Source organism: Danio rerio, chromosome 16, assembly GCF_052040795.2.
Source record: "Danio rerio strain M-AB ecotype USA chromosome 16, GRCz13ab, whole genome shotgun sequence".
NCBI lineage: Eukaryota > Metazoa > Chordata > Actinopteri > Cypriniformes > Danionidae > Danio > Danio rerio.
In genome coordinates, this window is record NC_141036.1 from 23,719,399 (window position 1) to 23,746,562 (window position 27,164).

The 27,164-nt window shown below is 36.4% G+C and overlaps 2 protein-coding genes across 4 annotated transcripts in view; one reads left to right on the forward strand and one right to left on the reverse strand.

Moving 5' to 3' along the window:
- The window catches only part of pde11al (phosphodiesterase 11a, like), a 63,911-nt gene extending 38,692 nt beyond the window's left edge, over nucleotides 1-25,219 (reverse strand). The window contains exons 1-3 of one of the 2 annotated variants that reach the window (XM_087286933.1): nucleotides 24,966-25,219; nucleotides 21,133-21,210; nucleotides 19,856-19,979 (exon numbers count right to left, since the gene is read on the reverse strand). In XM_087286933.1, the coding sequence (XP_087143059.1) occupies nucleotides 19,856-19,894 (39 nt within the window). In that variant the 5' untranslated portion in view covers nucleotides 19,895-19,979; nucleotides 21,133-21,210; nucleotides 24,966-25,219. Of the gene's footprint in view, nucleotides 1-19,855; nucleotides 19,985-21,132; nucleotides 21,211-24,965 lie in introns of both variants that reach the window. The other variant, XM_087286932.1, reaches the window with a different exon arrangement.
- spmip4 (sperm microtubule inner protein 4) lies at nucleotides 12,452-21,579 on the forward strand. 2 transcript variants are annotated; one of them, XM_087286971.1, is made up of 6 exons: nucleotides 12,452-14,805; nucleotides 15,499-16,029; nucleotides 17,094-17,240; nucleotides 19,484-19,555; nucleotides 19,650-19,679; nucleotides 19,858-21,579. In XM_087286971.1, the coding sequence occupies exons 2-6, from the start codon at nucleotides 15,944-15,946 to the stop codon at nucleotides 20,018-20,020; spliced, it is 498 nt and encodes a 165-aa protein (XP_087143097.1). In that variant the 5' UTR covers nucleotides 12,452-14,805; nucleotides 15,499-15,943; the 3' UTR covers nucleotides 20,021-21,579. The 2 variants fall into 2 exon arrangements, with proteins under 2 accessions (XP_087143097.1, XP_087143096.1); XM_087286970.1 differs by lacking the exon at nucleotides 12,452-14,805 and having other exon boundaries at nucleotides 15,291-16,029.
- Nucleotides 25,220-27,164: the final 1,945 nt, after the last annotated feature.

The window sequence follows — 27,164 nt, forward strand, 5'->3', positions numbered from 1 at the left end:
CATTCCATACGATTTTTTTTTTTTTGGTCTTTTTTTTTTTATTTTCCCCTTCAATCACACATATATCTCAGCCATCAAGCTCTTCTGCTTGAAGCATAGATACTAGATACACTAGATATTGCATGCGGTCCCTGAGCATGTGTCGATAGTGCTGCCACACTAATATGGTGCTCCCAGGGCAAACGTCATTCAACCGCACTAGTCAAGACTAAAGCCAATCTGAAGATGTTGGACTTTAGCGCTGTGTACGGGTGTAGAAACAAGCAAACAAAGAAAACAAAGCGTAAAGGCATCACATTTCATATACTGTAGGTAAGATTTCGTTTTCACGATTTTGTATGTTATGAACTTTGGTGCTAAACAAGAAGGCATATTGATGATAATACAGTCTCTTACCGCACTGACCATAAGGCAAAGTAGCCCCAACTCGCAATAAATACTAGGCTCATGCTAGTTTTGTTGAATAAACTAAGCAAACAATGTGAATGAAATATGACAACAAGATGCTGCAATGCTAGCAACTGTAATATTGTTGGCTAAGTGAACGAGTCGTTCACAATGGTGATTCATTCACAAACAAATCACTCCCTTCGTTAAAATCAGAAATGAAAGCGGGAGAAAGGAGTACAGTATGTTTCAGAAACATATTTCTGCCCCACAGATGACATCTACAGCCCCATTTCCAAACCACAACCTGGAAAGTCAATACCACACTGCATGGAGAGCTTACCAGAGCTCACAGCAAATGAAGAGCAAGAAGCAACTGAGTGTCCCACCTTGCTGGAGCCAGAATCTCAATTAACTGTTTGCCAGACCAAGAGCCCCATCTGCTCACTACCTCTGTCGAGGTTCCTTCCTTCATAGGTGCGTTACCTGGCATCTAAACTCTGGAACAGCCTTCCTAGCACAGTGCAGGTACCAGACACACTCTGTCAGTTTAAAACTAGATTATAGGCACATCTCTTTGCTTTAGCATACACATAAAACACAAAAGCCAAGTGTCCAAACTCGTTCTGGAGGGCCAGTCTTCTGCACATTTTAGTTGCAACCCCAATTAAAAACACCTGATCCAGCTAATCAAGCGCTTTCTTGGCATCCTAGAATCTTCCAGGGAGCCATGTTGAAGAAAGTTGGAGCTAAACTATGCAAAACACCGGCATGCCAGGACTGAGTTTGGACACCCCTGCTTTAAAGGATTGTTAGTCTGCATTATTTTGGGCAACTGGAGCCTGGAACACTTACCAAAAGACAATCTAATTTGAATGGCATCTAAGCTTATGTTAGTATGTTTTTATTATTCCCGAGATTTCCATAATCCTAGAGCAGGCCATATCCTGAGCAACTGCTGTGGGGGTCATGGAGGAGTGAAGAGCATTCCTGTAAGTGACAGACGAGTCTTCGCATTGATCCTGAAGGGCCAGCCTGTACACCAGCCGGTGATCTCTCACACCTGCAGCTTCACCACAATGGACGTCCAGCAATCTCCAGCCTCCAGCGCCTAGACTGCAGCTCTGCACAAGAAGTTTGGCCAAAGGAGAAATAATCATGCCCAGCTGAGCCTGGATTCTCTCAATGTTTTTTCCTTTACTTTTGTCAATTGGTAAAGTTTTTTTCCTCGCCACTGTCGCCACTGGCTTGTATGGTTTGGGACTTGTGGAGCTGGGCATCAATGGATTTGCTCCTCAGTGTTTGGACTTCAGCAGTGAAAATTAAACTACACACTGAACTGAACTAAACTGAACTTCAACTCTGACAACTGGACTGACACAGTTTCAATCTATTATAATCTTCTAAGTTTAGCTGCTTTGACACAATCTACATTGTAAATAATGCTATAGAAATAAAGATATTGAATGGAATTGTTATCCTGCCCCCCATATTGGGACTCTACACTTCTAGCAGCAACTCAACCTTCCATCCATCTGGCTCAGTTGGACTTTACCCTCACTCCAGCTCCACTTGCTCTTCAGTTGCTCAAGCTTCACTGTGGTCTACCAGATCATTCCCCCTGCCTCAGTTACTTGAGCTGTCACCACCATCTTGGCCCTCCAGGTCTGTGCTTTACCCTTGCTTTCAGTACCCTCATCTTCAGCTTGGGTTCAAACATGATCATCTTTGTCTCTGTCAATTGATTCCCTGGTGGAGTCTACCACATCTCCAAATGAGTCTTTCCACCTTTGACTCCCACAGTTGGCCATTATCATAGTTGATCTTTTGGGCCCTGTCTGCTCCTCCTGATCCTGGATCATCTCTGGCTCTTTGCACCATCATGAGCACACTGGTTCCTCCTGTCATCTCTTTATCTCCGTTTTTCACATCCTCCTCCAAATAACTTTCTCTTCCTCCAACACATTTGGAGCACTGTACAGGCAACATTGTGCCTAAACCAGGAGTGGGGCAAAATTTTACTTTTCTGCTTCGTTTCTGCCCATTATTTCGTTCTGAAGCAGTCCCAGTTAAGCAATATATTGTATTGTTTATTTAGTCCCTCCGTTTCCTCAGTTAGTTGTCTGATATTGTTTCATGTACATGTTTTTTCCTGCCTTTCATTTCAGATCAAGTGTGTTATTGAAGACTTTGTATGCTGTCATTCTCATCTTTGTGTTCCTGGACAAGAAGCTTTATCATAATACTCTATATTATACATTAAGCCTTAAACCTCAGTTGATTATTTTTCATTCCTTTGTTATTACTTCTAAAGTAATGTTTTCAAATTAGTAGCAGAGACGTGAGATTAGCATAATTCAATTCACATACTTCTTTTTACCACGGATTCAGATCTCTTTAATGGAAGTACAGTACAGTGCCACAAAATGTTTAAAAGACATTCCATTGCAGTTTATTACTTATGTATATAAAGCATTTGTGTAACAGAGGCCAGACAGCGAAGTGCTAGGCTGGTAAGCCTCACTCCTCTGACCTCAAAAGGTGCTCTAGCCACAGAAGCTAGAGGCCATGGTCTTTAGCATCTTTGTTAGAGCAATTGTCTCCCATGCAAAGAACTGCTGGTTTGATCCTAGCTCAGACCAGGTGGTATCGCATAGCCCTCGCCATGGCCATCGGCGACGCTGACGCTGATGTGCACCTCTCAAAAAATGTAACTACACGTCGCAATGAAGCGTGGCCCAAGCTCTATGATTGGTCAGCTTTGCAATGCTAAAGAGTGTGGGAGGAGGTGAGAGCCATGAGGGCCACATGGAGCGAATGTTTATAAGTGTAGAGTCCCTTGAAGCAGCTCCAGATGAAATCTTTTATTTTGTGTTTCCATTTTGATTAAAGTTGTTGCACATCCGCCGATTCCTGCTTCAAAATAAACAAGTTTGAGCCACTTGTACATTAAGGTAGCGTTCAGAAAAAACAAAACACCAGTAAAGAGACTCAACACAGAGGAACATAAACACCTACATTTCTGAAGTTTTACTGCAAAGCAACATAAACAGCATGCAGAAGTATATGTACATGCACTGCATGACCCGTGGGTCACGCCGATCACTTGATGCAAAAGTATAAACCAGGCTTTAGACTGATAGGTTACATCTGATTTGTTTCTCATGTGATATATGAACGACCCATATGGCTTTTCTTTGAGTGAGAATGAGATTGAAACTTACTGTTGTACATACATGTAATGTCAAAAGAGTACTATTTGACAGTGAAGATACAACCATGATAAAGCTGACCCATACCGAACCGTACTGTACCATACTGGAATGAACCTTACCACGCAATGCATTTACATTAAGTAACATCAAACTTTCATCCACTGATGTGTAATATGCAGACAGATCTTCAATAAACTATATTTAAAACTTACTACTGTGAATACTGTGTTTCAAAGAAAAACTTCCATGGTGATCCTCTGAGCTTGATAGGTTAATCACATTAGCACATTTAAATGGTTGCTGGTGTGTGTAGCCTATACCTGTTGATGCTCATTAATAAGATGAGGCACTGCTGCAGACTTGACGGTTAAAACTGCCTCTAATGGCCCACAGCAGAATGTTCTGACACAGGCTAATGAAACCTGTTCTCCATAGCTGAGTATTAACAAGCAACCCAGGGAGAAGCATCACTGCGTTACATTCATAATACAACAGGAGGAGATGTAGTACAGCAACCTCTCTGAAGAGGAGGATGGTAATTGGTCACTGAACTTAAGTTTGGCATGTGTGCTAAATCCCAGCTTTCGTCGAAATCTTTGACAAGGCCCTCAGAGGATCCCAATTAAAGGTGTAATACTGAATATATTGTTCAAAGCAGCCTTATAAATAAGGCTTGGCCTGAGGAAATGCTTGGCAAGCAGTTGGCTGTGCCACGGAATAATATCGATCTGTGTGTTCACTTTTTGATAACACCATGGGGCAGTTTCATAAAATAGCGAGTGGGAGTTTTTCTTAGGAGTGTTCATTTACAGCAGGGGTCTCAAACTCAATTTACCTGGGGGCCGCAGGAGGCAAAGTCTGGGTGAGGCTGGGCTGCATAAGGGATTTCACAAAAAAAAAAGTCCTCAAATGTCATTATTAACAGTTTTAATTATTTCTTATGAACATGAAGTGTCCTGAACATTAATAGAACATTGAGTGAAGATTATGAACAGTTCTTCTGAACATGGCATCTTTTGCCTACTTCTTGCTGCCAGAGACTTGACAGCGCTTCTTCTCACAAATCTGAACCACATTTGGCTTTAGAGCGGAAGCAGTTGAGACCCTCAGTAAACACATTATAGACAGAACAGCTTTGTCTTAATTCAGACTTGTCATAAAACTTGCAGATTGCAGACCTCCAGTAGGCTTTTGCAGACACATGGACTTCTCAAAGACGCTGTATGACTGCAGATTAGTCAACACGTCTCAATAAAGGAATTCTGCTTGTTTCGAGTCTCCTGGACAGGGATCTCTCTTCTTTCATCATTTATTTTTTACAACAATAGATAAGACCAACACAACCATCAAGATTTTTAAACTGTTTTAAAGTATGGGTGAACGAAACACACCTGTACAATGCTTAAAAAACAAGTATTAATTGTATTACAAAGTATTTTAACTTAAGTAACGTAAGTTGTCACATAAGGGTCTGGGACAACAGAGGTGAGGATCTACATGCAGTTTATTTATAGGCTAGTCAGGCAGTTCATGGTCAAAACGGAGGCAAACTTGAGCATACAGAATACCTATAGTGTAGTGAAAAGCAGGCAAATGGCAACAAAACAACAGGAAGAATAAACAAAACAAAGGTCAAAAACACAGTAAGACACGTCAAGAATAACACTTACATGATGCTTTAAACAGAAGCAAGACTCAGCAAAGTTTGAGTGTGTGTGTGCTGTTTTTATGGTCGATTTAATCAGTCCATCTGAGGAAATCAGGAACTGGTGTGTCTGATGTGCATGATGGGAGTTGTAGTTCATAATGTGGCAATCTGCACCAGATCTGCACAGACTAGTTTACTGGTGATCGTGACAATCGTGACATTGTATCAAAAAGTATACATTTGAGTACACATTTCAGGAATTTAGTTCCTTCTCTTTGTTATTTCATTGTTTTTTTTCATTTCACATTTTTTTTATTCATTCATTCATTTTTTTCAGCATTGTCTCTTTATTGAATCACCAACATATCCAGCACGTTTTCTCATTCACACTCATACACTCCGAACAATTTAGCCTAACCAATTCACCTGTACCGCATGTCTTTGGACCTGTGAGGGAAACCAGAGCTCTAACCTGTGACCTTCTTGCTGTGAGGTGACAGCACTACCTACTGCGCTACTGCGTTGTTACAAATTTTTAAATTTTCTTTTTATTGTGTTTTTGTTTCATGCGGTACAGGTGAATTGGGTAGACTAAATTGTCCATAGTGTATGAGTGTGAATCAGTGTGTATGGATGTTTCCCAGAGAGGGGTTGTAGCTGGAAGGGCATTCGCTGCGTAAAACGTGCTGGATAAGTTGGTGGTGGATTCCGCTGTGGCGACCCCAGAATAATAAAGGGACTAAGCCGAAAAGAAAATGAATGAATAAATGTTTTATGACAAAACATTTTAAATTCACAAATCCTCTGCAGCTCTTCTCTTACAAAACCCCAGTTGTAATACACCATGTTTTGAATAACAATTAATAACTTTCTGGTTATAATTTAGAATAGTATGGAGCAAAATAATAAAATTGATATGATAAACAAGTTAGGTCAAATGTAAACTAGGAGTAATCAAAATGTACTTTTTACAGAAAATGTGCAATATAGATTGAAATACTAGCAACAATTTTTATTATGCAGTTTGTTGCTGGTAATGGACAGCAATTTCTAGATAGAACCAGCAATGCACTTTCATGGTGAAAAAAAAATTATAGAAACTTTAATGATCTTAATTTCTGATCTTAATTTCTATTAACTTGCATTATAAACCTTAAAAAGTGTTTAGTGGTAGTTACATAATGATTTTATCATCTCTCACATCATACATTACATTAAACATTTAATACATTCTGTTGTTTCTGTAAATCAGGGGTCTCAAACTCGCGGCTCGCAGGCCATTTGCGGCCCTCAGTGCAATATTTTGTGGCTCGCGCCGACCGCTGTACACTGACAGAATCAGTGGAGCGGGGAGAGAGAGCGCTCCCCGCTCCGCTGATTCTATCCGTACACAGCACGCTTGTCACTCAATGCGTGTTGTCGCGTGCGTTCTGATCAGCTGTGTTGTCGCGCGCGTACTCAAGAGCGGTGTTATTGCGCGCCTACTGAAGGGCAGGACCGAGGGTGTGTCGCGTCGCGGGGGCACTTTTGATCATTTTGGAAGGGCACTTTCTATGGAAGACTAAAAAGGGCATGTGCTCTGCACAGGTTGAGTCCTATGTGTGCACGTGCCTGAGAAATAACTTTTCAGTAAATATACTTTTCAGTTATTTATAGATTATATTAATTTATATTCCTACACTATCAACTCTAATATTTTGTCTAGTTAAATTACTTTCTTCTTAAACCAATTGAGAGTTTTGTTAACTTTTTTATGGGATGGTTAGAGTAAAAAGAGTAGAGGGTGTTTGGGATCACTGAAATGTCCATCTTCATCTTTTGTGTTTCATCTTCATCTTTTGGTAATGTAGGACAGCTAGTTTTAATTTACACTGACAAAGGGAAGAGCTGCTTGGTAACCAAGTAGAGATTTCAGCTTTGGGATTTACATACCTTTTTAAACCCTACTTTCTTCAATCTGTTCAATTTCTTGTATTCAATACTTTTTCCCTATTTCATTTGCTTTTTTTGTTAATAAACCAAGAAGCGGCATTTTCAGGAACACGGCAGATCATATGCCGTTTCAATTGTAGAACATAAAGGATAAGTTAGGGACTTGATTTTAGAAGCTTTAAATTAAAAATTTATTAATTTGACACGCAAGCCTTTAAACATGTCCAACATTAAAGTTAGCTGAATGAACAATTGATCTTCTAAAGTATTTCCATTATAATTTCACAGTGACTGTTCTGTATAGGTCTGCATCCTTTTTTAATAACCTGAAACGCAAAATTAATTAGGCTGTTTGTTTTTTTAAGAGCAAGGATAAGTTTAAATTTAAAGTTAAATAGGGTAAGGCAGAAATAATTTTGCTGCTTGTTTAAACTATTAAAATGAGCTGAATCGATTCGATTCTTAAAGTTTTTTTTTTTAAAACAACCTAACTGATTCATGTTAAGTTCACTTAAATTTGTATAGATATTCAAATGAACTTAATTGATTTGTGTTGGGATACCATGAAGGCATTGGGCTCTATTTAACTATTGCTAAGTCTAAAGCTCATGGGCCAAAGCATTGTCCTAATCCACTTTTGCTATTTTAGGGACGGAAAAATACGGTTTGCTTTCCGGCACATGGTCTAGCAGGGTTGTGCTTGTTCTCTTAAAGAGTTAATTGGTGTTTTTTGAGCATCACATGCATTAAACTAATCAGAGTCTTATCTTGCATTACCTTTAAGAGTTAGTTGCTTAACACCATAGAGCATTTGTTATTAATATGGTGGACTTTGTAAGTGGAAAAACTAAACACTTTACTTGCAAGAAAACAGTTAAACAAACCATCTGCATTAGAATAAAGAACAAACCTCCTCCATTCGGCCTCTTTACTTTCTCTTTACTTTACTTTTACTCTTTACAATACTCCTTTACCTTCGTGGATGGGGAACGTCCTGGTTATGTACGTAACCCACGTTCTCCGAATAGGGAGCGGAGACATGTGTCTGAAATAAACAGACTTTGGGAGTGCTTCAGGCGACCAATCACTTTCTGAAGATATGAAAACGGGCCAAGGAAATGGCAATTGACTTGGCGGAGATTAGCTCCACAGCTGAAACTGATGAGCCAATTAGCGCTATATCAGTCAGTCCTCAGAATTTGCCTGCTGAAGAGCCGATCGCTCAACTCCCAGCCGGAGACTCCCTAACCCATGTACCCTATTTGGGGAACATGGGTTACATACGTAACCAGGACGATCCCCTTCATAAGGGAACTTCTCCATATGTCTGTAATAAACAGACTTTGGGAGACAGTATGGAAAACGCCACAGCAGCCAAGCCTGTCACACTCCTGATGTGTAGTTTGCCAAAACAAGGCCTGAGCACACTGACATCACAAAGAGCACAACCTTCCAACGTCCCCTACACTGCAAAAAATGCTTTTCTTACTTAGATTTCTGTCTTGTTTCTAGTCCAAATATGTAAAGGTTCTTAAATCAAGAAGCATTTTCTAGACAAGCAAAACATATTGTCTTGTTTTAGGAAATAATATGCCAAAATAAAGTGAGATTTTCCATAAATCAAGCAAAATAATCTGCCAATGGGGTAAGCAAAATAATCTTATCACAAATCGAAAAACAAGATAATTTATAGGGTTTTGCTTACCCCATTGGCAGATTATTTTGCTTGATTTAAGGAAAAACGCTGCGTCCTTAGGAAGAGCTGAAAATAACAGAATTTCTCTTAAAATTCCTCCCTGGATCCCATGATGAATGAACAACATTACATCATCGACACTGATCCTCAACACTGGTGCTCCACAGGGCTGTGTTCTTAGCCCACTCCTGTACTCTCTGTACACACATGACTGTACAGCCAAACACAGCTCCAACGTCATCGTTAAATTTGCTGATGACACAACGGTGGTGGGCCTAATCACAGATAATGATGAAACGGCCTACAGAGAGGAGTTGTACACTCTGACGCAGTGGTGTAAGGAAAACCACCTCTCACTCAATCAGCAAAACCAAGGAGCTGGTGGTGGATTTCAGGAGAGAGAAGAGCACACCCCCATCACCATCAACGTGACACCAGTGGAGAGAGTCAGCACTTTCAAGTTTCTTGGAGTACACATCGCTGAGGATTTGACATGGACGGCTCACACAGACGCAGTGCTGAGGAAGGCACAAAAACGTCTCTTCTTCCTCAGGCATCTCAGGAGGTTTGGAATGAGCCCCCACATCCTCCGCGCCTTCTAAACCTGCACTGTGGAGAGCATCCTGACTGGCTGTATCACCACCTGGTATGGAAATAGCACCAGCAGCAATCGCAAAGGCCTAGATAGGATTGTGCGAACTGCTAGACGTGTAGTAGGAGGTGAGCTTAAGTTTGTTAAATATATATATATATATATATATATATATATATATATATATATATATATATATATATAAATATATAAATATATATATATATATATATATAAATATATATAAATAAATAAATATATATATAAAAAAATATATATATATATATATATATATTACACACACATATATATATATATATACACACACGTGTATATATATATATATATATATATATATATATATATATATATATATATATATATATATATATACACACACATTTTTACATTTTCTTAGTATTATCTTTGCTTGAACTGACCCAATCTAATCCTGTTTATATGAAATGAACCTGCTCCTAAACAGGTTTGAGCTACCGGAACCATTGCTATGACAACAAGTCTCAGATCGTTTCAAATCATCAATATAATAATCCAGCTAATTGAGTAATACACGTAAGAAGAACAGACCCCAGGTTTTATTTGGTCAATTGTGCAGTCTATTTTAGTTCCTCAAAATAGCAATGCACCAACAATGCGCCTAAACACATCTTCTTTCTAGACTAGAATACTTTCCAGACAGTCCACAAAGAGGCGCAAATGAATTTGCTATTTAAACAATGTGGTGCAAAACGGGAAAATTAGGCTTGCGCTGCTCTGAAAATAGCAACAAATCGCGCTAAACACGTCTTGCGCTTGTTGAACCAGGTATGAAAGAGCCCATTGAGTGGAACCCAGCATTTTTTACAGTGAACCTGCATCTATTCCTTCTGCAATCATATAGGCATGGCAACGGAGGTGGAGTTTCAAATGCAGCTTTAGAGAATGGTTAACAGGCTGGGGTCAAAACTGGAACAAAACAGATGGTAATCGATGGCTGTTTCTCAATCCCAGGAACACTGAGAATGAACTTGTGTTTTTGTGGAGATATTCTTGACAAGTTACCCTGGAAATACAACCTCGGGAGACCGCAAGAACAGAGAACACGTCCTGTGAGAAATGAGATGCTGCGTTCTTCTCAGTGGTCATATGACCTTTACACATTTTTAATGTAAAATTATTTAAACATTACTGCATTCATACATTGTTTTATTGTTTTTCTCCTTTTCACAATATATACTATCCATAAAGACCTTACTAATATACTTTGAACAATACAAATTAAGCTAATTTTAATACAAATTTCAGCAAATAAACACCCTTAATATGTTTATGCCTTTATAAAGATTTTCAATATTACTTTCATTGTTTCATTTAGGGAAACTCTTAAGATAAATAATATCTCTGAACTATAACAATAAAAATGATGCCACCTCCTTTATTTAGCCACACATTGACTTTTGGGACTTCTCAAACAAGATTTGCACTCAAGCCTGCATCGACACATTCTTGATTTCAAGAACACATCCTTGACCCTTTTGGAGCCGAACTTTGGTTAAAGATGACATGATACACGAGACCACGAGGATGCAAGATTGAAAAATGCTTATTGAGAAACAGTATGCTGTCGATTGTGTAAGTTTAAAGTACATAGTGAATGAGTGTATATACTGTATAGTGTGCCATTTGAGACGCAGCTATTGTCTGGACTGGTAAAAACATTATGGGTTTTGTAGTCCGGGTGAATAGCAGAAGTAGTGTAGAGATAGCTGGAGTGCCCTCTAATGAGTCTGGTAGGCCCTTAAGCTAATATTCGTGACACCCAGCAGCTTATTAAGTATCTATTAAAAAAAATTGTAGACCTATTTGCTTACCACTGACCTGATCAAACACACCTGAACCAGTTAATTACGAGCTAAAGCAGCACTTGATAATTACAGACAGGTGTGTCAGGTCAGGGTTGCAAGTGAAATCTGCAGGAAGGTAGCTCTCCAGGATCAGAGTTGTTGACCCCTGGTTTAGATAATTAAAAATGTGTAATCAAAAATAACAAGGTGTAAAATTAGCATGGACATAAATTATGTGTACCCAGGATACTCTTGTGCTCTAAGCTGCACTTTTTAAAACAAAAACATTCCTGAGCACTGCGTCTTACATTTCTTAGACTCAAAGATGTATTGTGTGTAAATGGCTCTTACTGCTTTAGTTGGAAAATTTATCATTTACGAGGAATCTACTATTTTTATCATAACTGGTGTTGTTTTATGCTTTACATGTTATTTTTCAATATGGAAGGACAATCTGACATTGACACTAGAGATATTGGGCTACTAATGGTTTTAGGGTTCCATCAGTGTCATATCTAACCTTATTTATGAGTTTCTTTCCTCTGGTGAACCAAGAAAAAGATATACTTAAAAATGCTGGTAGCCAAATTGACAGGACCAAAATGACTTCTATACTAAAGCAGTCAATAAATAGTCAACTCTTTGGTTACCAGCATTCTTTAAAATATCTTCATTTATATCCACTGTTAAGAAATTCTCATCATCTCAAAAACAAGATTCTTGTTTTCTGTAAAATTAATCAAATTTAAACAAGTTTACTGTAGGATTAAGAACAAATCCTACTTAATTCATATGAGATTGGAACTTTTGTAGCCTGATGCTAGATGTTTAATCTGGTTTGAAGTATAACCTTAATTAATTTTGCTCAGTTTCTCAGAAAACAAGGCTTAATTACGTAATTTTGCATTTCAATAATGATGCATATTAATGGAAAAAAAAAAATGTACATTTACCGGCTTTACACTTACTACTTAAACACTTTATTAGGTACACCTGTCCAACTGCCCATTAACACAAATGTCTAATCAGCCAATCACATGGCAGCAACTCAATGCATTTTGGCATGTAGACATGATCAAGACCAGGGTTGCTCAATCCTGTTCCTGGAGATCTACCATCCTGGCCTGCGTCCGAAACCGCCTACTACTGAGTAGGTACTGCATTTAAATTTAAGCGTACTACTCGGCCGTTAGAAAAGTATGTTCTATACAGTATGAATGTGAAAAGTATGAATGGAATTCGGACATACTACATCCGCCATTTTGTCATGGTCACGTGACCTACGTGCGTCAGTTGCGTCGCTTTACTTCCATTCATGAATTCGCTCGCGGGGCATCATGGGATAGCGCAGCATGCATGGGATGCGCACTCCGGAATCTCGCCGGATGTAGTAAGTCATCCGGGTACTTTTCGCATACTGATTTTCGAATTCTATGAATTCGGGCATACTACTTGGCTTGCATACTGATTTTGGCGTACTATATAGTATGGAAGTATGCGGTTTTGGACGCAGCCCTGCAGATTTCAGTTGCTACCCATATCAAACACACCTGAACCAATTAATTAGGACCTGAACACCACTTGATAATTACAGGCAGGTGTGTTTAATATGGGTAGCAACAGAAAACTGCAGGAAGGTAGATCTCCAGGAACAGGATTGAGCACCCCTGATCAAGACGATCTGCTGCAGTTCAAACCAAACATCAGAATGGAGAAAAAAGGTAATTTATGTGACTGCACGTGGCATGGTTGTTGGTGCCAGATGGGCTGGTATTTCAGAAGCTGCTGATCTACTGGGATGTTCACGTACAATCATCTCTAGGGTTTACCGAGATTAGTCTGAAAAAGAGAAAATATGCAGTGCTCTGTTCTGTGGGCGCAAATGCCTTGTTGATGCCAGGAGGTCAGAGAGTGGCCTGACTGGTTTCAGCTGATAACAGTAACTCAAATAATTACTTGTTAAAACCGAGGTATGCGGAGGAGCTCACAACTGAACACACAACACGTCGAACTCTGAGTTAGATGGATGGGCTACAGCACAGGAGACCATACCGGGTGTCACTCCTGTCAGAACAGGAAACTGAGGCTACAATTCACACATCAGACTCACCAAAATTGGACAATAGAAGATTGGAAAAACGTTGCCCGGTCTGATAAACCTTGAATTCTGCTGTGACATTCAGATGGTAGGGTCAAAATTTGCCGTCAGCAACATGAAAGCATGGATCCATCCTGCCTTGTATCTATGGTTCAGGCTGGTGTTGGTGGTGTAATGGTGTGGGAGATATTTTCTTGGCACACTTTGGGTCTATTAGTACCAATTGAGCATTGTGTCAACCCTACAGCTTACCTGAGTATTGTTGCTGACCAAGTCTATGCCTTTATGTCCACAGTGTACCCATCTTCTGATGCGACTGCCAGCAGGATAACGCACCATGTCATAAAGTGTGAATCATCAGACTGGTTTCTTGATCATGACAATGAGTTCACTTGTCAAATGGCCTCCACAGTCACCAGGGCTCAATCCAATAGAGCACCTTTTGGATGTGATAAAAGAGGAGATTCACTTTATGGATGTGCAGCAAACAAATCCGCAGAAACTGCATGATGCTATCATATCAATATGGATCAAAAACTCCAGTACCTTGTTGAATCTTTGCCCTGAAGAATTAAGGCAGTTCTAAAGGCAAAATAGGGTCCAACCCGGTACTAGAAGGTGTACCTAATAAAGTGGCCAGTGAGTGTATATAGTTTTATTAGTGTGCAAATATGCATAAGACCTTCATTTTTGTGGTTCATGGATTGTTTAATATCATGTATTTATATATTTTAAACTTTCCGCAAATAAGAATTTGTTTTACAGGACTAAATTGTGGACGGGTAAATTAACAGTGTTCAAGACAGGCAGCAACTCATACAGCCTTCATTTATTATATTCACTCAAAAAATGACTTTTAACTTTTTGTTTAAACTACTTATTTAAGTTGAAACAACACAATTTTTCATTTTTGGGGGGACAACTTAATTGTTTTATGTTAAATCCACTTAAGTTTGTAACATTTTTTACAGTGTATTTTGAACATTAAAATATCTGATTGCATGGATGGATATTTATGTTCCAAAGACAAGGCTTATTGGTTGTAGGAAGAAAAAAAATAGAGAGATAATTTAAATTTTGGTCAGCTGTTGCATTAAAGGTGCCATATACTGTATTTTTCTCTAGGATGTGTTTGTTAAAAATTCACATTTAGCTTCTGAAACCAGAGCTGGTTTCTTGAACAGTGCAGTAGCCTAGATCTCTGTTTCTCAGATAACCTACTCTGGTTTCAGCCTGTTGAATTCAAGCACCAAACTTTCCTCACTCAGCAGCCTTTCCAAAGAAGATTTTACGTTCAAAGCTGTGATTGCTCTCTTGGGGCTATTGATTTCTTGCATAATTCATAAGGAATACATTTACTTTTGAATTTACATAATTAGCTTTGAGTGTAACAGTTAAGTCAAAGTCAAAGTCAGCTTTATTGTCAATTCAGCCACATGTACAAGACATACAGAGAATCGAAATTGCGTTACTCTCAGACCCAAGGTGCTTAACATTAATATAAAATATATATATATAAAAAATAGTAGGGTTTAAGAAAAAAAGAAAATTTAGAAAATTTACAGTATATACATTGCACATAAATGTGGTCTAAGAAATATACATATGTAATAAAAAAAAAAATTGTAAACAATACAGTGACATTAAGGGCATATAGCAATGAGTGCAAAGTAAACCAGAGTTGTGCAGATAAAAAACAGTATAGTGCAAAAAGAACTTGTAAACATGATAATTGTGATAAAGTGACAGTGACATATTGGGAGGTAGTATATGTGTCTGCATAAAGTGACCAGTGCAGATGAGTGTGTGTGTGTGTGTGTGTGTGTGTGTGTGTGTGTCAGAGTCCAGAGGTGCGAGGGGAGGAGGTGCGTGGGAAGGGAGCGGGGAGCAGAGCTGGGAGAGAGTTCAGCTTCCTGACAGCCTGATGGATGAAGCTGTCTTTCAGTCTGTTGGTCCTGGCCTGGAGACTGCGCAGTCTCCTCCTTGATGGCAGCAGACTGAAGAAGCTGTGCATTGGGTGGGTGGCATCTGCTGTTATGCAGAGGGCTTTACGGGTCCTTTGGGATGGACCCGTAAAGCCGTAAAGGCCTTTAAATCCAGCCAACGGGAACTGACATCAGCCTAATTTGTTCAAAGACAACTTTTGCATTATATTTGGAATTTATAAGGGAGTTTAATGGCTTAGCAGTAAGATTAAGTGTGATGTGTTAGTGAGGCAAATCTAATGAGCATCTCGTATCACCAAATCTCTTAAACACAACAAAGACCGCAGCTGAGCTTCTATAGTGATAGTGTTCAGACTTGGATAATGTGTCACTCTGGGGTTTCATGTGGCTGTTTGCTGATTCAATGCTTGTGAGCGGTGTAAAGGTCCCAGCCTTTGGAAGTAGTGTCCTTCTAACCAGTTTTTGGCAATCTATTACCGAAGCAAATACAACCCCTTTATTGAAAAGTGATTTGACAACAGAAGAAAGAAAAAGCTTTGGTGGAAAGTGCTTCAACTTTTATGAGAGAGCATTGGTCAAGAAAGCATGGAAGAAGAAAACGACCCTTCTCCATTCAGACTCCCTCCGATCTTGAGGCATCCATTGAGTATCACTGGACTTTACATTCCAAGGTGAGATTGAGTTGACTCCAGTTTAGATGAAGTACCATGTAATGAAGAGTGTAGTGTTATGTAAAATGTTTGGGAAAGTTTTGCATTGTGATGCTAGTCACTTATTTGTGCTGAATAGTTAAACTGTCTGCTGTTCTTCAGAAAAATCTTCAGTTTTTTCAGTAACTACATGATTTTGAGAACCATCCTGGTACCTGGATGAAACCATCCCAAAGATTAAGTATGGTTATGGCCACATTAAACAGTGCAGTCATTGGGGTTTTTTTTAAGTAAATGAGGGATTCATCAGGGTGGATGAAAAGCTCAGTGCAGCAAATATAAAAGATGTCTTTTGACCAAAGGACTCAGGACCACACTAAAAAAAAAAAAAAAAATCCACCTTCAAACAGCAGAATTACTTTAAGCCGACGAGGTGTAATGTTTAACAAAAGTGACCTGAGGTAAAATTGTGTAAATACCTTGTCATGTTAGGGTGATCAAAACAGGAACAAAAACGGGTGAAGAATCCAAGTGCAGATCTCTTAATGTGAGAGTGCAGCAACAGTGACAAAATCCAAAAATCAAAGTAACAAAATAAACAAACAAACAAACAAACAAACTAGGAACTCAAACAGACGAAACTAGAACTAGACTTTAGCACAAGAACAGGATATAAACCGGAATCAGGAAGCATACCAACAGGAACGACAACAACCAACTAACAAACAGAGGTGGAATGGTTGAATATATACTCCAGGTAATCAACAGGGATTGGAGACAGCTGTGGTTGTAAATCCGTGTAGATGACAGACCGGGTGTGTGCGTGAAAGAATGTATGGAAATGTAGTCTTTGTGGATGCTGTAGTTCCACTCAGTGTCCATTGAACTACAGCGTCCTCAGGTGGTCACTGACAGTCATGACATACCTATGCAGTGGAATTATTTCAGTCTTTCCTTTTCAATAAACTTGCAAAGTTGTCATAAAAACGACTTTATGTGATGGACTGTGGAATGTACATTGTAAGTGCATGAAGCATGAAAAAAGTGATTTAAACTATAGACTTTGCTTTTGAATTTTACAAAAGAGACAACAGGGTCTACCACAAGCACCAGAATAAAGGACTAAACCAACTGGCTTGCAGAAAGATGACTTCCAGTTCTCAGAAGGAACACATTCCTGCTGTCATTAAGGGACATCGACACTTCAGTTTCGGAGGATCTGTGTTACCTGAGTGAGCTCTGCGATTTTTTTAAAGACATTTTTGATACTAATCACAATTTTGTCAAAAACATAAATATAATTTGCATTATTGTTAAATCAGACAAATGAAACCTATTACACTGTTTTAATTTGATATATTATATTATATTATATTATATTATATTATATTATATTATATTATATTATATTATAATATATTATATTATATTATAAAATATTTTAATTTAAAGGAATAAGTGCTATACAGATTTTTTTTTCTGTGATGTAGAACTTGATAATTTATTACTTTTTTCTGTCCAAAAATTTTTTTTTCATACATTTTGAGCATCATTTACAGAAGACACACTAAAATGTTTAGCAGCACTATAGCTGCTGCTAAACTTTTTATGAATACATGATTTTCCTCTTATTTTATTGAGCTACAAGCTGGTCCCACAAATTACAATTTTAAACCATTGTATATTATCTATAAACAAACTGTAACAGTTTTAGCTAAAAAGCCTAGGAGCTATCATCATTGTAACTGTATTGCACAACATAAATTACTAGCATTTGACAGTTTCTTATTTTATGCTGATGTGAGTTTAATGTATAAATATTTCATGATCTTGCACAACAATGTTTGATTGTCTGTAAGGACAATATAACAGACTAGGTTATCAGTTAGAGGTGATTGTTCAGTTAAACTTAGGAGAACTGCTTTTGGACAATTAAGTTTTTTTTCAGTCAGAGCAGCAGAAAGATGGAATAAATTACCAGTGGATATAAGAGAGAGTAGCACTTTGACTAATTTTAAAACTGTTCTTAAAATTTGGCTTAAACAAAATCAAATATGTAGCCACTGATTTGGGTTCATTTTACTGATAATGATGTGATGCATGTCTTGTTTTGTAAGTGTATAATGAATTGTTTTTTTTACTTTTAAATTTGTTACTTCCTGCCCAGGGTAAATTAGCAGATGTAAATTAGCTTTATAGCTAACTCTGGAACAACATCTCGTGTTGTACATTGTCCCTGTATAAATAAATACATTAAAATAAATAAATAAATAAATACATTTTAATTGGTTGTAAACACAATTTACACACTGTGTTAAAACCTTGTAATTTCTACTAAAATTATCAAAGGAAATTTTTAAATATTTAAGGATCACAGTGGAGATCCAAATTTTTATTTCTGTTTTTAGATATTTATAATTTACCAATTTCATTTAATTCATTTTACCCATTTGTTATTGAAAGCAACCCTTTGTGTTTTTAATATCTTTGACACAATTTATGGATTTGAATGTGTAATAAGAATGTTGTTTTATTTTCACATTTATGCATACACAGTTAAAGTAAGAATTATTAGCCCCCCTTTGATTTTCTTTTCTTTCTTAAATATTTCCCAAATGATGTTTAACAGAGCAAGGACATTTTTACAGTATGTCTGATAATTTTTTTTATTCTGGAAAAAGTCTTATTTGTTTTATTTTGGCTAGAATAAAAGCAGTTTTTAATTTTTAAAAAAACATTTTAAGGTCAAAATTATAAGCCCCTTGAAGCTCTATTTTTTCGATAGTCTAAAGAACAAACCATTTATATACAATAACTTGCCTAATTACTCTAACCCTAGTTAACCTAATTAACCTAGTTAAGCCTTTAAATGTCACTTTAAGCTGTATTGAAGGGTCTTGAAATAAATCTAGTCAAATATTATTTACTGTCATCATGGCAAAAATAAAATGAATCAGTTATTAGAAACGAGTTATTAAAACTATTATGTTTAGAAATGTGTTTAAAAAATCTTCTATCTGTTAAACAGAAAATGGGGGGGGGGTACTTGGGTGGCTAATAAATCAGGGGTTCTAATAATTCTGACTTCAACTGTATGCGTGTGAAATATATCTGATACACCGAATATTGATAAGTTGATTTTTTTTCACACAAAAGTTATGCATACATGTCATTCATTTATTGTTTTAAAAAGTTTATTTGACTATTAAATTAAATTAAATAACCGAAATGAAATATTATATTAGTTAATATTTTGTTTACACTATTTCATAAATATGTTTTATTATTAAATTTCATTCCATTTTTAACACTGTTTTACTTGTTTTAGTAAAAACTCAGTATAAAAAAAGCTTTTATGTATTATATATATATATATATATATATATATATATATATATATATATATATATATATATTTATATATATATATATAATGAGGGATTGAAAAACTATCATTCAATATGCTTCCTTTCAGGTCTGTCATCATTGAGCAATATTACGACCTTACACTAACTAAGAAGAGCAATGTCCGACTGAATGACCAGCTGTAAGCTGTATTTTTTTTTAGAAGCTCATAATGAAACATTGTCAATAAAATTTGCATTATTTATTTATTTGCTACTTTTATGTTTTTTATCAAGGATTCCCAAGCCAACAGACATCGATATGAGGTAAAATATTAAAACATATTTCTTATTTCTGTCCTTTTTTTTCAGTCTGCTTTTTTCCACCTCCTTTTCGGTGTTTTCATATTGTTGAGTAACTGACTGTGCAGTCAGGCAGGGACGGGTCAAGGACAGAGTGAAAGCTCAAGAGATTTATAATCTGTATCTGTGTGTGTTCTTACAGTACAAAGATGATTAAAGTTGATATCCCACGGGAACATCCATACAGCTCCCACATCGCCCGGTATCCTGCTGTATTTCCATCATACCGATCACCAGCAGTACAGTCCTCCATTCCCGCAGCTCCTGTTCTTGTGTGGCGGCACCATCAAAGAAGCAAAATATAAAATGAAAAATAAAACAGTAGTAAATATGTAAAGTATTTCAAACATTTTGTAAACAAAACACACACACACACACACACACACACACACACACACACACATTGTATAGTGCAGATGAACCCATTTAGAAATAAAATACATAAACTACTGTTCAAAAGTTTAGAATCAATTTTTTTGTTTTTAAAACAAACCTATTCGGCTCACAAAAGGTAAATTATTTGCACTGTAAAAAAACAAATCTGTAATTTTACGTTTTGTTTTTAGCAGCTGATGTGCCAGAAAAAAAAACATAAAATAACAGCCGTTAAATTACAGAAATTTACTGTAAAATAACGGATATTAAATTACAGCAGTTTCCTTAAATTTTAATTTCTGATAAATGTCTGTTATTTAATATCTGTTATTTTACAGTAATTTCTGTAATTTAAGGGCCATAAAATTACTGATTTTTTAACAGTGTGTTCAAATATAGTAAAGTAATTATTAATTTTAAGTGAGCATAACGTAAAACAGTGTGCATTTACAACCTTTTTAATGAAGTAAACTTCAGTACCATTGACTCAAAATAATTAGTGTTCACATTACTAGAAAAATATAAGGAAACTGATTGCATTAAAATGATCAAGTAAGCTGAACTAAAAAAATTTGAGTAAAGACAAAAAACAATAACTTGCTTGCAATCACCCAGGGCCATTTATAACGAAGTTCATTTAGCTACACCATGTTGTGTTTCATAACATCTAATTTTACAAGGTAAGTTGTCAGCCCAATGCTCAACCTCCAACCTCGAGGACCAGGACATACACACATTTGGACAATTTAGCTTACCAAATTGACTTATAACTCCACACAGAAATGCACAGAAAACTGACCCAGCCGGGGCTCAAACCAGTGAACTTTCTGAGGCTACCCACTGCTGTTTCCCCAGTTCCCTCATCCGCATTCTCTAACATGAACATGCTTTTGACACATCACAATTCAAAAGTTGTAAATTCATATTTGTCACACCCTCAGCTCGTTTCTCCCTCACCATCCACCACTCACCACATCCGTGGACAATCACCTGATTACTGATCACCTGCACCTGCAGTCACCCATGCATTATAAAGACTTACCTTATTCATTCATTTACTGGCTGGAATCGAAATCAGTTGGTTCTCTTCATCTGCTCTACCTCTCCCTCTTGTACGCTTCTGTAGATGCAAACACACCTGCTTAATAGAAGTGACTAAAGCTTTGTTGGTGTTACACTGAAGGTCTGAAAGTTACCATTTGAACTGTGAGTGAGAATGCTTTCCCTCTGCTACACCACTTACCTGCTTCGTCTCTTTGCATTTGTTGCGTTGCACAAATAAATATCCTTAAAGATTTATCCATCTTTGTTTTCCTTGTGTTACTGTGACAATATTATCTTAAGTCAAGATTACTTGAATTTATTTAGTTTAGTTAGCCAAATTCAAATATGAGACTTTTAACATACTGTGAAAATTTCCTTGCTCTGTTAAACATAATCTGGGAAATGTTTAAGAAAAAAATTAAAGGGGGGTAATAATTCTGACTTTAACTGTGTTTACAGTTTTTTACAATTGCTATGACACTTTTTTCAATACATTTAAGTTTCCTAAACTCTTAACACGGTTAGCACAACATTTGTCTTCGTGGGCTATACAATTAACACATTTCTTGTTGCTTTGACACAAAATGCATCCAGTTAACACAAATTTAAAATGCTTGAACTTCTTTTACACACAAACTCAACCAAGACCAAAACAATGTAATTTCACAGTCCAATTTACCAATGCTTTCACACAGTATGTCAGAACAGATAACATCATGTCCTAAACAGAACCTATATAGGCTAAAGCCAAAGTGAACAGCTGTTCATATTGTCAATTGAAACACAAATATATTCCCTGTATTTTATTCAATTGCCATTGAGAAACAGCATATTGTCATATGTATATATATATATATATATATATATATATATATATATATATATATATATATATATATATATATATATATATATATATATATATATATATATATGACAGCTGATCACCATCTAGAAAGCATACTCATGTCTTGAGGTTTTTCCAATCACATGATCATATGTTCTAATAGAGGACTCTTGAGGTTTTTGAAAGGAACAGTGAGCGCATCAAAGAACTCTGTCACCAATACGTCCAGGTAAGATTATGCAATACAGTCATTACTGTACTATACACAGTGTGTTTTGCAGTAAACTACTTTTTAAACCTGGAGTTCATTAGTACATACAGTAGATATACAGTACAGCATTTGCATACACTGTGTCTAATTACTTTCAGAGAGTCATGAAGTTAGAGGCCAATCAAGTACCACATTAAATTTTCAATGTTGACAAGGCTGGGGATGTCGCCATAGGAAAAACATAATAGGCCAAAGGGCCACAGTTACCATGCCGGGCCACAGAAGATATCAAGTGTAATGTGGATGAGAACATGTGGCAAAAGACCGGGCAGAATAGAAGATTTCTATGTTATTTTATTATAATTGTGGTGCTTTTTCTGAATGCAGTGATGTCCTTCTGTAAAAAAAAGTTTTTTTTTACATAAACTGTAAATTTGATAAAGCAATTTTTTTATTCGCTTTGTATAGAATTTTTGCAGTAAAAGAAAGAAAATGCATGCATTTACTTAACCCAACGAAACAAAACTGTAACGAGACTTCAAATATAAGGGCAGAGCTGACACATAAACTAATGGAGTTTTTTTTTATTTTAGCTGATGATAGTGTTTTAATTGTCAGTGTGTTCTGATTGATTGAATGTTTCTGTTGGAAGAGAACATGTGTTAGTGTTTTGAACAATTATGTCATTTTGAAACATGTTTGCAGTGTTTTGTTAGACATGGTGTAGTGTGTTCGTTTATTATTGTATTTTGAAAAGTAGTTTCTCTATAAACCTGGCGTTCATTAGTACATACATTAGTTATAGTACAGTGGACCATTTACACTATGTCTAATTACTTTTAGAGAGTCATGAAATTGGAGGTCAATCAAGTCCCACATGAAATTATCTATGTTGACGAGGCTGACTTCAACTTGGCGAAAGGGCGTCGCCATAGGAGAAACATAACAGGCCAAAGGGCCATCGTTACCATGCCGGGCCAGAGAAGAAGTCGGGCAAATGCAGAAGACCAGGCAGAACAGAAAATTATTTAGTTTTTTATTATAATTGTGATGCTTTTTCTGTTTGTATATCTTGCAGTGATGTCCTTTTGCAAATAAAGTCTCCTGCAGCAATTCTGTGTCTGTATTTTTTTTTTTAAACTGTAAATTTTGTAAAGCAATTTTTTTTCTTTATTTTTGTATTGAATTTTTGCAGTAAAAAAAGAAAATGCATTTACGTAACCTAACAAAATGAAGATGTAGAGAGTCTTAAAATATAAGGACAGAGCTGACACATAAACTAATGCAGTTTCTGTAATTTTAACTGATGCTAGTGTTTTTATTGTCAGTGTTTTCTGATTGACTGAATGTTTCTGTTGAAAGAGAACATGTGTTTGTGTTTTGAACAATTATGTAATTTTGAAACATGTTTGCAGTGTTTTGTTAGACATGGTGTAGTGTGTTCGTTTATTATTGTATTTTGAAAAGTAGTTTAGAGGTTTAGTTTACAATGTGTGATTTTGAGCATTAAATTAACTGTTTTGTCAATTGTGTGTTTTAGGTGTGTAGTTGTGTTAAGAGTTTAGCAAACTTGTTAAATGTATTGAAAAAACTGTCATAGCCATTGTAAAAAACTGTAATATATATATATATATATATATATACATATACATACATATAAATACATAGCTTAAGGGGGCTAATAATTTTGTCTTTAAAATGGTTCATAAAAAATTAAAAGAGCTTTTATTCAAGCAGAAATAAAACAAATGAGACTTTTTCCAGAAGAAAACCTATTATCGGACATACTGTGACAATTTCCTTGCTCTGTTAAACTTCATTTGGGAAATATTTAAAAAAGAAAAAAAAAGAAATAATTCTGACTTCAATTATATATATATATATATATATATATATATATATATATATATATATATATATATATATATATATATATATATATATATATATATATAATGTGTGTGTGTGTACAGTATGCTGAAAGCATTGCCAAATCATGCCCAACAGAGCCGGGTTTCTTTCATGTTTTTTTTTTCTTTCACTTTTTTCAATTGGTGAAGTTTGTTTCTCACCACTGTCAGCTTGCTTGGTCTGGACCTTGTGGAGCTGTGCATCAATGGATTTACTCTTTAGTGTTTGAACTTTCAGCAGTGAAACTTAAACCACTGAAATTTAAACTTAACTAAAGTGAACTTCAACTCTGAAAACTAAAGTGAACTTCAAATCTGAAAACTGGACTGACACAGTTTCAATCTACTAGTACTTCCATGTTAAGCTTATTTGAAATAATATACATTGTAAAAGCGCTATTGAAATAAACATGAATTGAATTAAATATTTGAATATCTTTACTTTCATTCTTTAACAACTGAATGTGTCATTGATTAATTCAAGTAAATACAATTTTAATGGTGCTTTTGAATGGCACTTTATCACAGGTTCCACAAAAATATAAAGCAGGGCAACAGTTTTTAACACTGACAATATTAAATGTTTCCTGAGCAGCAGATGATCTTTTTAGAAGCATTTATGAAGGATCTCGTGACACTGATGTGAATGAAAAATGAGCTTTGAATACAATTAAATTTGACAAGAATACATTACATTCACTGTTGTAAATATTTTTTTACATCTTAGTGATCCCAAACTTCTGACTGTTAGTGATTAGAGTAAAAAAAGATTAAAGATCTGCCCAAACATCTGCCCTCACAAACACAGTTGCTCCCTTGTCCCCAAAATATAAATGTCACTATTATAAAAGAAAATAATTTACCTGTAGCTCTGTAAAGTGCAGTCAGTTCACAGAATTCTGAATCGATTCTTTCATTTCTGTTTAAAAGTTGTCTGAGTGACCTTAGCTTCACCGAGAATGCTTTTCTTAATATTTCTTCTTCTGAACCTCTTTCAAACCAGTGAAAAGCATGTCTTGCAGCAGCAATGTCCTTGAGCGTTTACGAACACACATTCTTTCATTCTCCAAGCATCTGCCAACTCTGCACGCAGGAAGCTGAAGAATGACTGCAATCTGTAGTTTTGTCATTGTTGGAGGTTAATAGAAGGAGAATATAATGTTTTATCCCTCTCTCTCTCTCTCTCTCTCTCTCTCTCTCTCTCTCTCTCTCAATTCAATTCAATTCAATTCAATAACTGCTTTAATGGCATGAAAAATGTTACAAATGTATTGCCAGAGCAGTTCTAAAGTTTGCATAGAAGTAAGAGAACATACATATAAATTAAAAAACACAAAAATAGTAGTAGTAAAAAAAAAGAAAAAAAAGAAAAGATATACATATAATAATTAAATAAAAATATAAATAATACATCATATTATTATTCAGTATATCAGATAATTATCCTATATATCACATTTTAATTCAATATATCGTATCATTCATATCATATTATTAATTTATAACGCTAAAAATTTATAATAAATCAGAATAAACTGTACATTTAACAATTAACATTTTAGCATTAAAAACTAATTAAAATGTATTAAAACAACAATAATCAGTATATTTACAATTATTCATTTATAATAATCTTGGTGTGTGTGTGTGTGTGTGTGTGTGTGTGTGTGTGTGTGTGTGTGTGTGTGTGTGTGTGTGTGTGTGTGTGTGTGTGTGTGTGTGTTATTTTGATATGCTTATTTTTAATAATTATTTGAAACTTATTTTAAATAATTAAAATTATTTTGTGTTTTTGCTGTTTAGTTTGGGTATGTGGATGGTCAGGATTGAGGGGAGAGCAACACATTGATGGACAACTAGATTTCACTCCAGCCCTCACTGTGTTTTTTGGTTCCTTTTGTGTTTTTAACATTGAATATTAGGAATCAACAAATGCCACATTAGAGCTTGTTCAAATGCAAGTGTATATGTATGAAATACATTCGAAGGTAAAACTATTCACCCTACTTTAAAATTGTAATTCTTTTTCAAATATATTCCAAGTAATGTTTAACAGAGCAAGGACATTGTAACAGTATTCCTTATAAATGTGTTTACGTTTCCTAATTAACCTAACCTGCCTAAAGCTTTTAACTAGTTAGGCCTTTAAATTGCACTTTAGCTGAATATTAGGGGGAAAAAAATCTTCTTTCCGTTACGCCTGTTTCACACTGCAAGCGTAAGCGGCGCGTGAGCACCGTGTGTTTTTTCAGCGTCCATGTTAACAGATTAGAGCTTTCATACCGCACGCAACAGCAGCGCGTCAGAGCAAAGCTTGAGCGTCACTAAAGCAGCAGTGTTACGATAGTTTCGGTGCTGGTTCTACTTTTGCCGCGCTGCTCACGCTCAATTAAAGTGACAGTGCACTGATAATGACCAAAACACAGTGAATGACAGGAAAAAGTTGCCATTTTACACAATAAATGCGGTAATAATATCAACTGATTTATATATAGTCAATCAAATGAATTAAAATGATCAAAAAGTGTAACAAATATTTATTTAGGCCCGGACTACAAAACCAAATGTAAAACTATTTTAGTATCAATTTTGCTTAAGTTGCACACTAGTGTTGCAGGAGAGAGGAGAAGGAGAGAGATTTACGGGAGTTGTAGTCCATAGTGAAGTGTATTTTGGGTAGTGTAGTTCGATATGCATGCTTGATGATGTGAGCTCGCTGTGTGCTGTGCAGCTCAAGCAGAGGAAGAAACCTGACATCAGTCCAAAACAACAACTTTAAATCCATCGCTGCCGGCCTCCGGGCTGGCGGCAACCAAATTTTTAATTTCCTCTCTCCCCGGATGCACAAACCTGAGCACTGCCAATCTGGGACGCTCTGCCTTTCTGCTCGCAGCACCGGGACCCTTCGCCTCAGGACCTCAGAGTGCAGCAGAATGGACTCCTTTCTCTCACGGGCCTCATCGCTGGATCCAGGGAGGAAGGTACGAGAGATTCTCTTATTTTCAACTCTTCCTCGGGAGGCACCACTTCCCGGGATAAGCACTCCCATCCCGAGCTGCTCC